This window comes from Miniopterus natalensis, chromosome 4 (assembly GCF_054644295.1).
Source record: "Miniopterus natalensis isolate mMinNat1 chromosome 4, mMinNat1.hap1, whole genome shotgun sequence".
Classification (NCBI taxonomy): Eukaryota; Metazoa; Chordata; class Mammalia; order Chiroptera; family Miniopteridae; genus Miniopterus; species Miniopterus natalensis.
This window is the reverse complement of record NC_142084.1, coordinates 43275107-43290326: the sequence shown is the minus strand read 5'-3', so window position 1 is coordinate 43290326 and position 15220 is coordinate 43275107. Positions and strand designations below refer to the sequence as shown.

The following is a 15220-nucleotide window of genomic DNA, read 5'->3' as shown; positions in this document are numbered from 1 at the left end:
TCTCTTCTATCCTTATCAAAACATTCTCTTTAAGGCACTATCCTGTATCTCTATATCTATAGTCCAGTATGTAGAAATATATCATTTATTAGCTACTGATTTTTAATAACTATAATTTATTTTGCAAAAAATAAATAAGTTATTTTAAATCCTTCAAAAAATTAATATATATGACATCAAGTATAAGTTAATTTTTTTCCAATAATATACCCTATAAAAATTTAAATAGTTATTGAATATACTAATTTTGTACTACATCAATATATTCTTTCTTTTATAGCTGCTCGGACTTCTATTCAGAGTGAGCTTCATCGAGATAGGAGGTATGGTTATATTTATAATAGAAGGTATATATTCTGCTAATAATGAAATGAAAGTGTTATCAGTTAGCAAGTTAAATATTTCCCTTTCATAAGCAGTGTATTACAGCATTCTGCCTCATCAATACATTTCCTGAATTAATCTATAAGTTTGAGTGATGGAGATTTTGCTTGAAAGAAGAAGCAATACAAGTCTGAAAGTGTTCTTTTGAGAGTAATTATTTACTGACATGAATTTGAAAATGTTTATTAAGCAACTACTATGCATAAACCATTATTGGAACTGCTTTAAAAAGTACTTTGTACCTCATAGCTACTCAGTATATGTTGCATAGATAAGTGGATGGATGACAGGATAGAAAATTGAATGGAAGATAAAGAAAGGAAAAGAGGCGGGCAGGCAGGCTGGACCGATGATGGCTGGCTGGAGAAAGGGAAGGAGGGGAGGCAGGAGGACTGAGTCACTGGATACATAAAAGGAACGACAGATAGATAGAGGGCTGAATGGATGGAAAAGGTCAATGGGTGGATAAGCGGATGGATGGGTTTTTGTAAGATATCCTCCCTGCTTTCAAATTTCTTATGGTATAGTATTGGGGAATGAAGAACAAGTACTTTAGAGTGAGACATTACCCAAGGTCAAATCCTAACTTTACTTTCTCACAGCGTGACCTTGGGCAAGCTACTTAACCCTTCCTAACTTCGATATCCCCATCATTAAGGTGGTACAACCTTATAAGGTTGTCATATGGATTAATGCACGTAGAGTGGTTAATATTTGTTAATTAGTAACTTATTATTTAGTTAGACAAAAGATATAAGCAGAGGTTCTTAGGTAATACCATTCAAATTTAATCAATGAGCAGGTTCCACCATTTCACAAGCTAGCATGAGAGTGTGTCCGTGCACAGTTTTGATAATCATAGTGCTTTTTGTTTTTGTTTTTTTGTTTTTTGCACAGAGTGCTAGAGAAAGGAAGAGCAGGTACCATCATCTCTATTTGTTTGGACAGAAAATTGAGGCCCAGAGAGATTGATTGATTGGCTCAGTTACACAGTTGGTATTTGTTAGGAAGTCAGGTTTAGATTTAAACATGAAACTATGAAATCAGGTTAAGACAATGATGAAAGAAGCCATGCCTAAATCACTATGGCTCCTCAGTGTTAAAGATTAGTCATCAAATTCATCTGTAAAACTGACGAGGAACACAGGCACACACACCAGGGTCTAGAAATGAACATGTGAACTCTAAACACTTAACAATAACTTTGAATTGGGACAGAGATGGAGTGAGGGGGAAAATTCTATTTACATGGTATCATTTTCAAGTCTATACTTTATAATAACAGAAAATGAAACAATTCTATTTGAGCAGTATACTTTTCTACCTTATCGTGTATTTATCTTTGTACTATAACCTAGATAGCAGAGCCCTGGAATGAAGAGCTTGTATGGGCCTTATTTAGTCCATATTCTTATCAACCAAGTCAGAGCTAAGTGTGGTTAGGGTATATCTCTAACTTTTTGAGGCCAAAATCGTAGAGGATGACTGCCGTTTGATCCCTTGAAGCCTGCTTGGGTGTACTGTTAGAGACAGCCCAAGCCAGACAGGTCATTTCTGTGACTATGGTAGTTCCTGTCTAACTTTTTTGGGTGGTAGTTGTTTTCATGAATCTTTGAACATAGCTTGTTACCAACCTTCAAAATCTCACTGAGGCTTCTGTCTGCTAGGCGCCCGGAGATCACCATTGTGGCAGCTGAGCCGCTGAGGCCAGCCTCATGGTTTCCAGGAGCCCCACCCCCAGGATTGGGATTTCCCTCGTCCTCTGCAGCAGGCCCTTGGAGGCCCAGTGAGCTGGTTCCTGCTGAGGTGAATAAGTACCACATTATCTCTTTGCATTTTATTTTTTAAAATGAAGTTGAAAGATTAGAACAGTGAGATTATTAACATGTTGGCTGGCACCCATAAATGTCTAAAATCTTCATTCTTTATGTTACAGCTCCCACCATCTTATGAACAAGTCATAAAAGAAATCAACCAAGTTCAAGTTAATACTACAAATAATAATAATGCTGCTGCCTCTCCAAGGCACACTATTACTTCTGCAACTCAGACTGACTTTTCAGAAGAAATAGACAACCATCTGCCTCAAAGTAATGCAAGTAATTTATCTTCCCTAATTCTGACCTAGTTTTCTAGGAAAGTAATCAGTAGACTCTAGCCTTTAAAATAATTTTCAACTCATACATAATTTATTGAGCTCTGCTTCCTAGTCAGTGTGATCATGTGTGCTTTCTTTATTTGAGTTTGCTGTGATTATAATAGCTCATTCTCAGAACCCGAAGCTCCAATCTCTTGGGCTCACCTTAATTCATATCATAAAACATCATCCTTTTAACTCGTGGTTGTTATTACTGCTGATGCTCTTTATTCCCATCGGGAAGGATGTTATATTTAGCAACTTAAACTTGGTAGGATGTTAACAGTGGTTGTCCTGTTAGGCTTTTTAAAAGCATTGTATCAGGATAACAGATGAAAGTAAGTTACTTTGGAAAGTAAAGCAAGAACCGTTGGAATTTTGATAGCAAGAGAGAAATGATTTGTATGATAAGTCTACTGAGAATCCAAAATGTAATGGTGTTTTAAAATATTACAAAATGAGTATTTCTTATATGAGTAAATATAACTTGAACACTTGTGCAGGAAGCTGAGTATAAACATTTTCCCATTGATTTTGGAATTACATTTTACTAACTAAGGAAACCAAATTCTCTTGATACTCTACATGTATATCTTTAAAAAATCTGTGTGTCTTCTGTTATGTTTTTAAGTTATAATGTTGCAATTTCTTTTTGTTCATTTTGGTCTTATCAGCACTACAGGCACTTCTCAAACCTCTTCAGCCTCCCCTAGGGGTCTCAGCCAGTGATCTTCCCACAAATGTGGCGCCTTTAATAGTCTTTGACAATTCTGAAGAACAGAATTGTCCAGAAAACTCCAGTGCTATAAGATGTCCAGTGCCAAGACCAAGATCAAAAAGCAACCTCAGACCAGTAGCCAGAGAAACTCACATTAAAAAACAGAATCTCCAGATCAGCCCAGAGACCACAGAAGAGGAGTCGTCTCCCAGCCGACCCCAGTCTCTGCTGGACTATACCAGTGACTTGGATAGTCAGGCAGCGATGAACATTATGAACACAGAACAAAGCCAAAATAGCATTGTTTCAAGGATTAAAGCATATGATGGTCAGACAAATACAGAAACCTCTGGACTGCCCAAGAAACCAGAAATTGCTCCCCGTGTACTACCCCCAAAGCCTGCTTTTCCCTCAGGAAAACCCTCCATAGCTCCCAAACCAGCTGCTAACAGAACTTCTGGAGAATTGGACTCCTGGAATGAAAACAGACACATGGTGGCCCCTAGGGAAGGGCTCACCTCACACTCTCCACCGCAAGAAGTAGGGAGCATCCCAGTAACCAAACCTGAATTGCCAAAGAAACCAAATCCTGGCCTTACACGAAGTGTTAATCATGAGCTTCTGGGAGGAGGGCTGGTGGCTGAGAGCCCTGATAGCAGGAAGAGAGTCCCAACTCCTGCTCCTCGGCCTTTGCTGCCGAAGAAATCAGTTTCCTCAGAAAACCCCACCTGCCCTGCAGCTTTGCTGAAACCAGCCACTGTTCCTCCCAGGCCCTCAGTGGCTCCACAAGCCAAAGCATTCAGGTCACTGGGTGAAGGATCCTCAGCCAACCACCCAGTCCCAAGTCTGCCAAGCAAGCCTCCAGGGGACATCGACCTCATCAGCTTTGATGATGATGTCTTACCCACCCCACCTGGGAACATGGTTGAAGACTCTGTTGGTTCGGAGATGGTTCTGGGTAAGTAAAAGTCAGACGTGGAGGGGAATCTAAACTAATCATAGGGTCCCTCGAACGGCATTTGCTGTTTTAGTTTCCAGTACATACGTTATTGAAGTATGTCTGTGCATGTGTATGTGTAGACAGGGTGAAACAGAGAGATTAAGAAACATGGAACTGGGTAGGAGATGGAAATCGAGAGGGAAGGGAAAGTATGGGATGAGGAGATGGAGACAGAGAAGGAGGGAAGCATACATTGATTACTATTATACAAGCCAAGAATGAGCAGCCTGGGACTAGGGACTAAACTAGGTGTGAGGCTGGCTCCCTTACTCTGGCAGGTGGAGATTCAAGCATTAGAAGGAAGGAGGGGAAACTTCTCATGGATGGGAAGTCATGCAATGGTCCCAGAAGGGCTCCTGAGATTGAACTAGCCCTGCTGGGAGTCCCTGAAAAGGGGCTAGCCCTGGGGAGGACTCTGGCAAGAGCAAAGCAAGGAGTAGGGACCCAGCCATATGTTGCAATTTTTTCCCCCCATAATCTTTTTATAACCTCTTCCCTTGAGAATGCAAAGTTTTGTAAATAAATGAAACAGTTGTAAGTTTCCTGCCAAGATCAGGACAATTAAATTTCCCAAGAGGCAGAGAGTATTTTCTCTCTCTCACTTTCTTCAACTGGAGGGTGTGATGGCGAAGCTTATCTTTGATTTGTCAAACTAAGCTGCTCTACTTGTCATTAATAAGATTTCTTCTACTGCTTTTTACTTATTTGGGTAGAATTTTTATCGTATAAGCTTAATGGTATTTTCAAAAGGTTAGCTGTCAGCTTTAAAAATGTTTATCATGAATCAATGGTATATAAGCTCTGTGATTCAAAACTAGATTCTGCACAGCATAGGTGTATTTCAATGATAACAAATACATATTTATTAAATGTTTATCATGCACACAACATGGTAGCTGACTGTACCATGCTTTTTTCATAAGGAGTAGAAGGAAAAATGTTAGAATATATTGAGTTTCCACAGTGTTCCAAACCCTCTGCTAGATACCCTGACATCCATTATTTAATTGAATACTAACAGTAACCCTCTGCAAGCTATCATTAGCCTCAATTTTCAGATGAAGAAAATGAGGCAGAGAGAGATCAATGGGTAACTTGCCCAATGTCATAAAACTATAATTTTCCAAAGCAGAATTCAAACTCAGTCTTTTTATTTAAAAAAAATTTTTTTTTTAATTTATTGATTTTAGCGAGAGGAAGGGGGGGGAGAGAGAGAGAGAGCACACAGAAACATTGATTTGTTGTTCCACTTACTTATGCATTTATTGGTTGAGTCTTGTATGTGCTCTAACTGGGGATCTAACCCACAACCTTGGCACATCGGGCCAGCACTCTAATCAACCGAGTTCCCCAGCCAGGGCACTCAATCTTTTTATTCTAAGTGCAGTAGTTTTTTTTCACTATATCATGTTGCTACCCAACATTTTCATGAAGCCTTAAACCAGACAACACATTAAAAACTTTTCAAGTCTTGGTTATATCATTTTCTTACTTAAACCTTTTTGATGTTACAAGGTTCAGGGTTAGGACAGGGATGGGTAAATCCAACAGCAGCAAGCTGTTTAAGGGCTGGAAACTGTATAGGCCAAGAAAGATCTCCTTTTGTAGAACTTCCCAGATGCTGTGGGAATGGCACTTAGTTAGTAATTGCTGAGACTATATTCTGTGTCATTAAGCAGATAATTACAGTCATCTTCAAAAAAGAAAGGTCAACAATATACCTTCAACATGAATGCAGTCTCATGCTTCATCCTCAACCTTTTGTGTCTTGATTTCTACACTTCATTGCACAATGTTTAATTATTGAGTCAGTCTTTTAGCAAAATGTGTAACTTGCTTGCCCTACCTAACTTTAACCATTGCTCTTTTTTTCTTTTTTTAAATATATCTTTATTGATTTCAGAGAGAGGAAGGGAGAGGGAGAGAGAGAGAGAGAAACATCAATGATGAGAGAGTCATTGATTCGCTGCCTCCTGCACGCCCCCGACTGGGGATCGAGCCCGCAACCCAGGCATGTGCCCTGACTGGGAATCGAACCATGATCTCGTGGATCCTAGGTTGATGCTCAACCGCTGAGCCATGCTGGCCGGGCTAACCATTGTTCTTGACTGTGGAGTTACACTGAACTGAATACCTTATGTTCTTTCTAACCTGCTCCTCTTCTATGTTCTGCTTCTCTCTTGGTGATACTGTCAGACTCCCAGCCTCCCCTAGAGAATCCTAGAGATTGTCTTTGAGTCTTCCTACTTGTCGCACAGTGGCTAGTTGTTTGGACTTGGAGTCAGACTGGCCTGGGTCTACTTAATTAGTATATGACCTTGGGCAATTTACTTAACCCCACAATGCCTTGGTTTCCTCATCTATAAAACATGATAATAATACTCCTCAAGATATTGCAGGGATACATGGTGATTATGAAGGAAAGCCCTATCTCATGGTCTGAAACGTGTTAAGTGCTCATTAAGTAGCAGTTGTTGTTACTTCTTGCCCTTCACATCCAATTGGTTACCGACATCTACTGCTTTACCTTCTGAATCATTCTTGAATCTTCATCTCAATTTCATCCCTCCTGCTACTGCCCCACTTTAGGCCTTTATGCCCAGGTGACTGCAGTGGCCTCCTGAATTGATCCCTCTTTCTTCCTCAAACGCAGCATCCACCATGTTATGGCTACCCATGCGATTCTTCTAGAGTGTACATTGGACCTTGTTGCTTCTTTGCTTATTGCCATCCAGAGGCCTTCAGGATCATCTCTGAATTCCTCAACATATAGAGGGCTTTTTGTTTCTTTTTTGATTTGGGCTTTGTGACTTTTTGATGGTATATCAATAGCACTGTCTTTGTAAATAAAGGATTATGGTCTCTTTGTGAAACCTTGCGTAAGCATCCTGGCATGAGCCAGAAACTGGGAGAGGAACACAGAACAAAGGAGAGCAACTCACAAATACGTCTTTCCTTCTCTCTCTTTTCTGAAAAATAAAGAAAATCTAATAAAATAGTTTTCATAAAATGAAGTTGCCATATTAATCTCAGGAAATAGAGATCAGAAAATACTGTAGCTATGAAAACATTGTAAAGATTAGAAAATTTATTAAAGAAAAACTCATAAAGCCAGCAATTTAATATTAGATTCATTTCATGGGTAGAATGCCTTCCAGGTTAATGTAATGGAGCTGAGAAGTGTTAGCAATTCCTCTTCACACCTTTACAAATCATATCCAGTTGTCAAAAAAAAGCAGAATACTTCTGCTGTCAGCCCCATTACACAGACCAGAATAATAGTTTAGCAATCAATTTCTGCTATTAACAGAACTCAAGGGAAAGAAATGACAGAAAAGCAAGCCAAGAATGGTGAAACTAATTATGATGACAAGCATATTATTAGAGACAGGTAATGGGCAGAAAACTACATTACCATCAGTGTTTTTCTCAACCCAGTAATGAAGAGTGTGCAGATATCTGTGTAAAGGGGCCTGTGAGTTTGGCAGCAGGTGGAGAACAATTGGTTATGTGTATGAGGGGCTAGAAAGAGGGCAGAATAAACACTAAAAATCAAAGTAGAGAAAAATGCCATTGACCTTCCTGAGATCTAGACAAGAGATTCTTTTGGAGAAACTTTGTGTTTTTTCTGTAGAAGCCAGAGCAAACAGTCAGTAATGGAGAGACTTGTTGCACTGCGGTTCTTACCCCTTTCCGGACCACAGAACTCTGAGAATCTGATTAGCTTGTGAATCTTCTCCCTCTTTTGAAAAGGTAGTTATATTTTTCAAGGTTACAAATAAGAGCTAATTATTATGAACTAAACCTCTCTAAATTAGACAAATTCAAAAATACATATCTGCATTATTTCCTATTAAATAGAATCGCTGAGGAATAGTCTCAAAAAGAGAGCTTTTATTTTTTTAGTTACTTTGTGGAAAATTTTATGGCCATTATTGCCTTGATAAAGCAACAGAAGGGACAAGAATTTTCACTTTTTCCCCCTTATTTTTAAATGGTTTTTATTTTGGTTTGTTTGACAGGGGTGTTCATCTTACAACTTTTTTCTTGATATCGAATATATTTCATTGGATTTTTTTAGTTACAAAGTAACATATATTTGTTGTAACAACTAAACCAGTATAAACATTTAGTGAAATAAATTAATCTCCAGTCCATCCAAATCCCCAGAGTAACCAGTGGGAACACTGTTGTATGTAGCCTTCTGTGCCTTTAAACATTCCAAACCAAAACTTATAAACAGATATACATACATATACTTTTTCCTGATTTTTACAAAATTAACATGCTATACCCATTACTTCGCAGCTTGCTTTTTTTATTTAACAATGAGATTCCTGGACTTCTCTTCAGACCAGTAGATGCAAGTCTTAAACCAGCTTGAGTGCATGCATCACAGTTGATTAACTTTTCCCCTGTTGATGGACATGCAGGTTGTTTTGTTTGTTTTCAAATTTTTGGATTTTTTTTTTTTTTTTTTTTGCTACAACAAAAAAATGCTGCAGTTTCTCTCTTAAAAAACATTTTCACTTCTACTAGTGCTTTTTTTTCTGAAGAATAAATTTCCAAAAGTGGAGCTACTAGGTCAAAGGTTATGACCTTTAAACATAAATTTTTTATTATTATTTTTCAGTCACAGTTGACATTCAATGTTACATTAGTTTCATGTGCACAGCATAGTGGTTAGACATTTGCATAGCTTATGAAGCTATCCCCAATAAGTCTAGTACCCACCTGACACCATACATAGTTATTACAATTTTGTTGTTGTTAATCCTCACCTGAGGAATAATTACCAATCATCTGAGTGCTAATTATTAAAGAGCAGCTAATGACATTAAAAATAAAGATCCAAAAAGAGTGGGTGGCTAGGAGACTTTGAATACTTTGTATTGAAGTTTATCTATGCTACTTTAATTTAAATCCTTTAGGTTTAAATAAAATGCCTGGAGCCTTTAATGCATAGTGTGCAGAATTTGGGGCTGGGCTCCCTGAGGCCAGTTCCCCAAAAGCAAGCACATTTGGATGCCCCCCCCCCCCCCGCCGTGTCCAGCCCTTTAAGGGCACTGATTGGCCTCTTTTCTCAGTTCCCTGTCCCCTTTGTTCAATGCCCTCACTCCTGGAATTTGAGAGAGAGCGTAGGTAATATACTGACCCAGAATTTAGTATGAGTTGGGAAACAACTGCAGTCATTTCATGCTCAAGATTTTTTTTTACCTCCACACCCACCCCCCAAAAAATCATCAACTAAAACCTATAGTCAAACCTCAATTCTCAAACATCCCCTATCTTGAACAATTTGGTTCTCGACCAAGTTGTTCACAGAAAAATGTCTCGGTTGTGGAACAAAACTTTGGTTCTCAACCCAACAGCCCTTTCATGCCAACACCTGTGTGATCAGTCACGTATTTCTCAGGCAACAAAGGAGATGATGCACGAGTAAGAATCAGTTTACCTCACATTGTTAACATATCAGGAAATTGTGCTGTGAATATTTTTGTGTGGTTTTTTTTTTTGCTTTTGTTGCTGTTTATTATTAAATACATACAGGAAGTCACCATGGGTCCCAAGAAGATTAATGATAGAAGCAAAGTGAAAAGGAAAGTTGTAAGAACGGAGCTTAAAAAAGAAATAATTGCAAAGTATGATAGAGGTGTTTGTGTGTCTGATCTGGCTACCAAGTATCGCCTGGCAAAATCAACGAATAGCACAGTTATAAAACACAAAGGGGGACCATCACGAATGCTGATGTTGCTAAGGGTGTGAAAGTGCTCAGCTAACAGTGATCACAGGCAACTGAGAAAGGTTAAAACAGTATCATTTGGGGGCCTGGAACAGATTAATTCAATTTACATTATTTCTAATGGGAAAAATGATTTGATTTTCAAACAAATCACTTCTCGAAGAGCCTTCCGGAACAAATTAAGTTCGAGAACCAAGATTCCACTGTGTTAATAACCAGCAGATTACAGGTCCCAAAAGTAGCCTTTAAAGCAGAAATGCCACTTGAAAGATAGAACACATTGAACAGTTATCAGCCTTTATCCTTTTCTAGAATTTTTGGTCCTTTTCCCAGCAGAAAACAGAGCCCTGAGAGAATGGGATGTTACAGCCACGGTGGGGAGAGGAAACTTGGACAGGTTCCTGGGCAGCCAGGTCTCTGCAGCAGCCAGGGGAGAGGGTGGCTCCGTGGAGTTCACTGGGTGCCAGCAGGGGCCACGCTGGCAGAGCAGAGGCAATGACAGGAGAGAGAACAGAAGGGAAAGATACACGCAGAGGAAAGATACTATGTTTCTGTATTTGAATAAATGTTTACATAGGTCTTCAGATTCTTTTGTTTTAGCTAAGTTTACTCAGAATAGATGAACCATTCAGGGAGTTCAGATTTGGGTAATGCTTGCAATGATGGGCAATAACACAAGAGTACCTACCCCTTTCTATCCATTGGTACTGCTGTTTGCTAAAGACTGGATGTATATTATTCAAGTTGGAAGAATTATTAGAATATGTAAAATCCAGTTTTTGGAAAGACGGATATGGCACCCTCCCCAAGCTTACCCTCCTGTTTCATGCTGCAACCTGCTTCCCTTCTGCCCACACCCGAAGTGCCTCACTTGCTCTACTTTTTCCTTTTTCAGTCATACCTCTCACCTTCTAATACACCACATAAACTACTTATCTATTATATTTATTGTGTATTGTCTCCATCTCCTTGCTGCAGCGTAAGTACCATGAGGGCAGAGTTTTTGCTTTGTTCACTGAAGTATTCCCAGCACCTAGAATAGTGTTTGATGTGTAGCGGGCGCCCAACCAATATTGAATAACAGAAGTGGAAAAGCAAATTACAAAGAAATGGATATAAAATGATCCTGTTTTTGTTTTGTAAAATACCTACATAATAATACATGTACTATAGGAAAAAAATTGTAGGCAGATAAACCACATTTTAGATAATAATTACTACCAGAGGGATAGGATTACAGGAGATTTTCTGTCATATGTTTCTTAATGTCTCCCATTTTTACAGTACTACTTTTGAAGTAAAAAATAATGCTATAACAAAATAAAGATTAAAGAAGTTGGTTAGACCTAAAAGGAGCTTTGTTTGTTTTGCAGGAACATACATTACAGTGAAAGAAAGTTATACTGTTACAAGAGCCTTTATAAAAAGTTTGATGTTGTTTTGATAATCTTGAGTTGGTTTTTTGAACTGAGACAAGACTCACCTCATTTGTGAACTGATAGGGTTCCACTGAGGGACCATCTAATTTTTTTTCTTCAGTAATAATTTTACCTAGCATGCCATCTGGGGGCCCTTCTTAGATGGTAGATAATAAATTTGAAATAGGATTGTACTTTATTCTTATATCTCCCCACCCAGCACTGGCACATGGTAGACATATGTAGTTGAGCAAGTGGCAAGTGAGTGATACCTTTGGTGGGTATAGGATGGTAGGGTTGCCTGACAAGTGAGTGGCAGAGAAGGAGAAGCATTAGGGAGCGGAAAGGCCTTCTTACCCTTAACTCTGCTCTTCACGTATCCTGCACAGAGCTGGTCAGCAAAAGCTGTTTATTGAACTGCAGCTCATAACAGGCAGAACATGAATGCTGTTCATTGCAGGAAGGAGCTACGGAGTGCATTGTTTGACAAGGAGTGTCTTCCTGAGGCAGGATCCATAGAACAGGTGCAGAATTACAGCGTATACTCATCCTGCCTCTTGTTGAATGAAGGCAGAGGCGGCCTCCTGAGATCCTGTGTGCTGTATAGGGTATCCTTTACACATCATTTCATTTTATTTTTGCTGATCTATTTATTTTTAGATTTCTCATCTTTAAAATTTTTTATGGTCATTTTTCCAAACTACTGAAAAGAACATTGACATTAAAGGCAAAAAAAGGCTATTCTTTTCAGTAAAAAAAAAATTTTTTAAAATTGTTTAAAATACTTTTTCTAAGCATATACATGTCTATTTTATTTATTTATTTAATTATTATCTGTTTTAATCCTCACCCGAAGATATTTTTTTCCATTGCTTTTCAGAGAGTGGAAGGGAGGTAAGGAAGGAGAGAGAGAGGGAGAGAGAGACATCAGTGTGAGAGACACATCAATTGTGTCTCCCACACAAGCCCCGACCAGGGCCAGGGATCAAGCCTGAAACCAAGGCACATGCCCTAGGCTGGAATCAAACCCAGGACTGACCCTTCAGTCCTCTGGCCAACGCTCTAACCACTGACCAAAACCAGCTAGGGCCATAAAATGTGCATTTTAAATGAATCAGTTAAGGTGGAGAAATGACAAGTCATATATCCTTACCCCAAAATTAAATATTTGAAAGGAAATGTCTATTTTATTTCCAGGATAAAACGTTTTTCATTTTCATGTTGCTGAAATGTAGTTTTACTAAAGTGTTAAATTCAAGACTCTCCTGAGCACCCGCTTTGTGCTAGGCACAATGCTGGGTAGGATGGCGGCCCCTGGTGAGCCCTGTGGGTAAGTTTTCCACAGGAAAACACAAGAAGGCACAGGAGTGTGGGCTGCAGAGGTCTTTCTTCCTAGGGGTGTGGGAGGCTACACATTAGGGGGAAAATTGCTCCTCGGTTCAGTTGCCCCTCATTTTCAGGCAGATACTTATGAAATGATTGCACTCCCATGAAAGATAGCTTCTACATAATTCAAGATTGTCCTGATCCCTCTCATCAGAGAGGAAGAAAAGCCACATGAATTATTTACAGAGCATCAAGTTATTTCCTTTCATGAGCTCCAACTTTGTTTTTGTCCCTGCAAACTGAGATTTTGTTTATCCGTGAATAGTTTTCCTTGGGACATGAAAAATATGACTCTTTAATTATGAATGAGGTTTTTTGTTTGAGCCCATGTTAACTAAAACATGCAAAATAAACTGTGTTTTTCATTAGATCCTTTTCAGCTCCCCACAAAAACAGAACCTACAAAAGACCTAGCAGTTCAACCAGCACCCACCAGGAAGCCCACTGTGATTCGAATTCCAGCCAAACCAGGAAAATGTAAGCACTTTTCTGCCTTCTTTATTTGTTTCTCCAAGAGCCTGGGAGAAATATATGCTATTTTATCAATGCCTGCTTTTGAAATCATGTGTAATCAGCCATTTATTATTATTCATAGTCAAGACATTTAAAAAAAAGTTGTTTTTTACAATTCTTTAGACAATTAGTACATTAAATTTGGATTTTATTTCTTTTTAACATTGTCTTTTGGTAGAGAGACTAAAGGAAGACCGAAACTCAGAATTATAATATCCTGTCCTAGTGCCCTTGGTAAAGTATGGTAGGAAAGTAATTGAAACTGATAGCAAATGAAGTTATATGCGTCTGTAATATAGAGTATATTATTCCAGTATATATGGGAAATATATTATTCCAGTCAGCATAATCTAAACATAACGATGTTTACTCTTTTCTGCACACTTATATATTGGAATAATAGTCCTGAAATCCTGAAACTGGTATATGGAAGAAGCACCTTTATTTCTTATCCTGACAAACCTCCAGGCACTATTAGAAAGTTGAATTCTATCCTGCTATAAGTGAGAGAACTGAAGTGCTAGTTTCTAGACTCGAGAGTTATTTCTATTTCAAAAACCAGTTCCCCACAATTTTATTATTACAATGATCAAGCAGTGCATATATGCTGTGGAGGAAGAAAAGCATGACTTTTGGTGTCTGAAGAGCCTCGAATGGACAAGTGAAGAAAGGAACAGGTTTATGGTACAGGACTCCTGACGGTTTCCTCATTGAGACCTCTGTGGACCACATTATTTGAAATTGGAAACCTCCACCTCCCCCCACACCCACACTGGATAGTTCTTGTGTCCCTTACTGCCAGTCGGCTGTCTCCTCTCTACTTTCGTATTGTTTCTACTTTGTACTCTTAATTGTTTGTCACAACAATATTATATCCTAAACGATTCATTACTTGTTAAGAATAAGGAAACTGTAGCATAGAGAAAGGCTTCCAGATGGTGACTGAGTTGGAATGTTTCCATGCATGTTAATTCCCAGGGCAGCACTGCCTCTCACCAAGAACGCTTACCTGTCTCTAAATCACTGTTTGTCTAGTATTTGGCCTGGGTGTTTTCCTCCTTTTGAGTGTTTTCCTGTCTGTGGATAAAATAGGGACCTGACAGATCATCCTCTTGTTCCAGGTTTTTCCCGTGAAATGGAGGCAGAGAGTGTTCTTTCGAAAGACAGGGAAAACCTCCCATCTCCTTTGAATGCCTAAGCCATGTGTAAAAGATGGGTTTAGCCTCCTTTAGTATGTAACAGCCATCCTCTCTCCAAGTGTTCCTGCACACAGATTTTAATTAACTGTCACTAATTTAATCTGGTCATCTTTGTTTTCTTCTTTTTAAAATGAATTGGAGGTGCACAATCACTGAGGGAAGAATGCTGGTTGGATGTAAAGATATTGTTTGTTAAATTGAGGGAGCAATCAGGGCCCTTAATCTGGAGATAATGAATTACAAAACACATTTAACTATTTGGATGGGGGAAGGTTGGATACCTCACCTATGAAGAAGCAGCACACCTATTCCAATGAGCGTAGCCTTTCCAGTTCAAAACCCTGGTTCTGACAGTTACTAGCATTAAGACCTTGGGTGGCTCATATATTTTCTTCTCGGTTTCAGTTTCTTCATCTGAAAAACAGGGAGGGTATTATTTAGTGTAGCGCTGTCCAATAGGACTTTCTTCAAAGACGGAAATATTTCAGAACTGTGCTGTACTGTATGGTAGCCATTTGCCACATGTGGCTATTGAGTACTTGTAATGTGGCTAGTGCAACTGAGGAACTGAAAATTTAATTTTATTTAATTTTAAATAATTAAGATTTAGGTTTAAACTACCACATATGACTACTAGCTAATGCACTGCGCAGATCTAGCACATAGATAGATCTTGGTTGGAGAAATGTATGTGGGTAAAGTGCCTTAATGCCTGACATTTA

At 38.8% G+C, this 15220-nt stretch overlaps 1 protein-coding gene across 1 annotated transcript in view; it reads left to right on the top strand.

The window, feature by feature from the left end:
- Positions 1-15220, top strand: part of SH3D19 (SH3 domain containing 19) — a 77869-nt gene that overhangs the window by 35255 nt on the left and 27394 nt on the right. Inside the window, exons 7-11 of the mRNA XM_016211212.2 lie at positions 281-323; positions 2052-2190; positions 2321-2474; positions 3196-4197; positions 13156-13263. Coding sequence (XP_016066698.2) covers positions 281-323; positions 2052-2190; positions 2321-2474; positions 3196-4197; positions 13156-13263 — 1446 coding nt within the window. The remainder of the gene's footprint in view (positions 1-280; positions 324-2051; positions 2191-2320; positions 2475-3195; positions 4198-13155; positions 13264-15220) is intronic.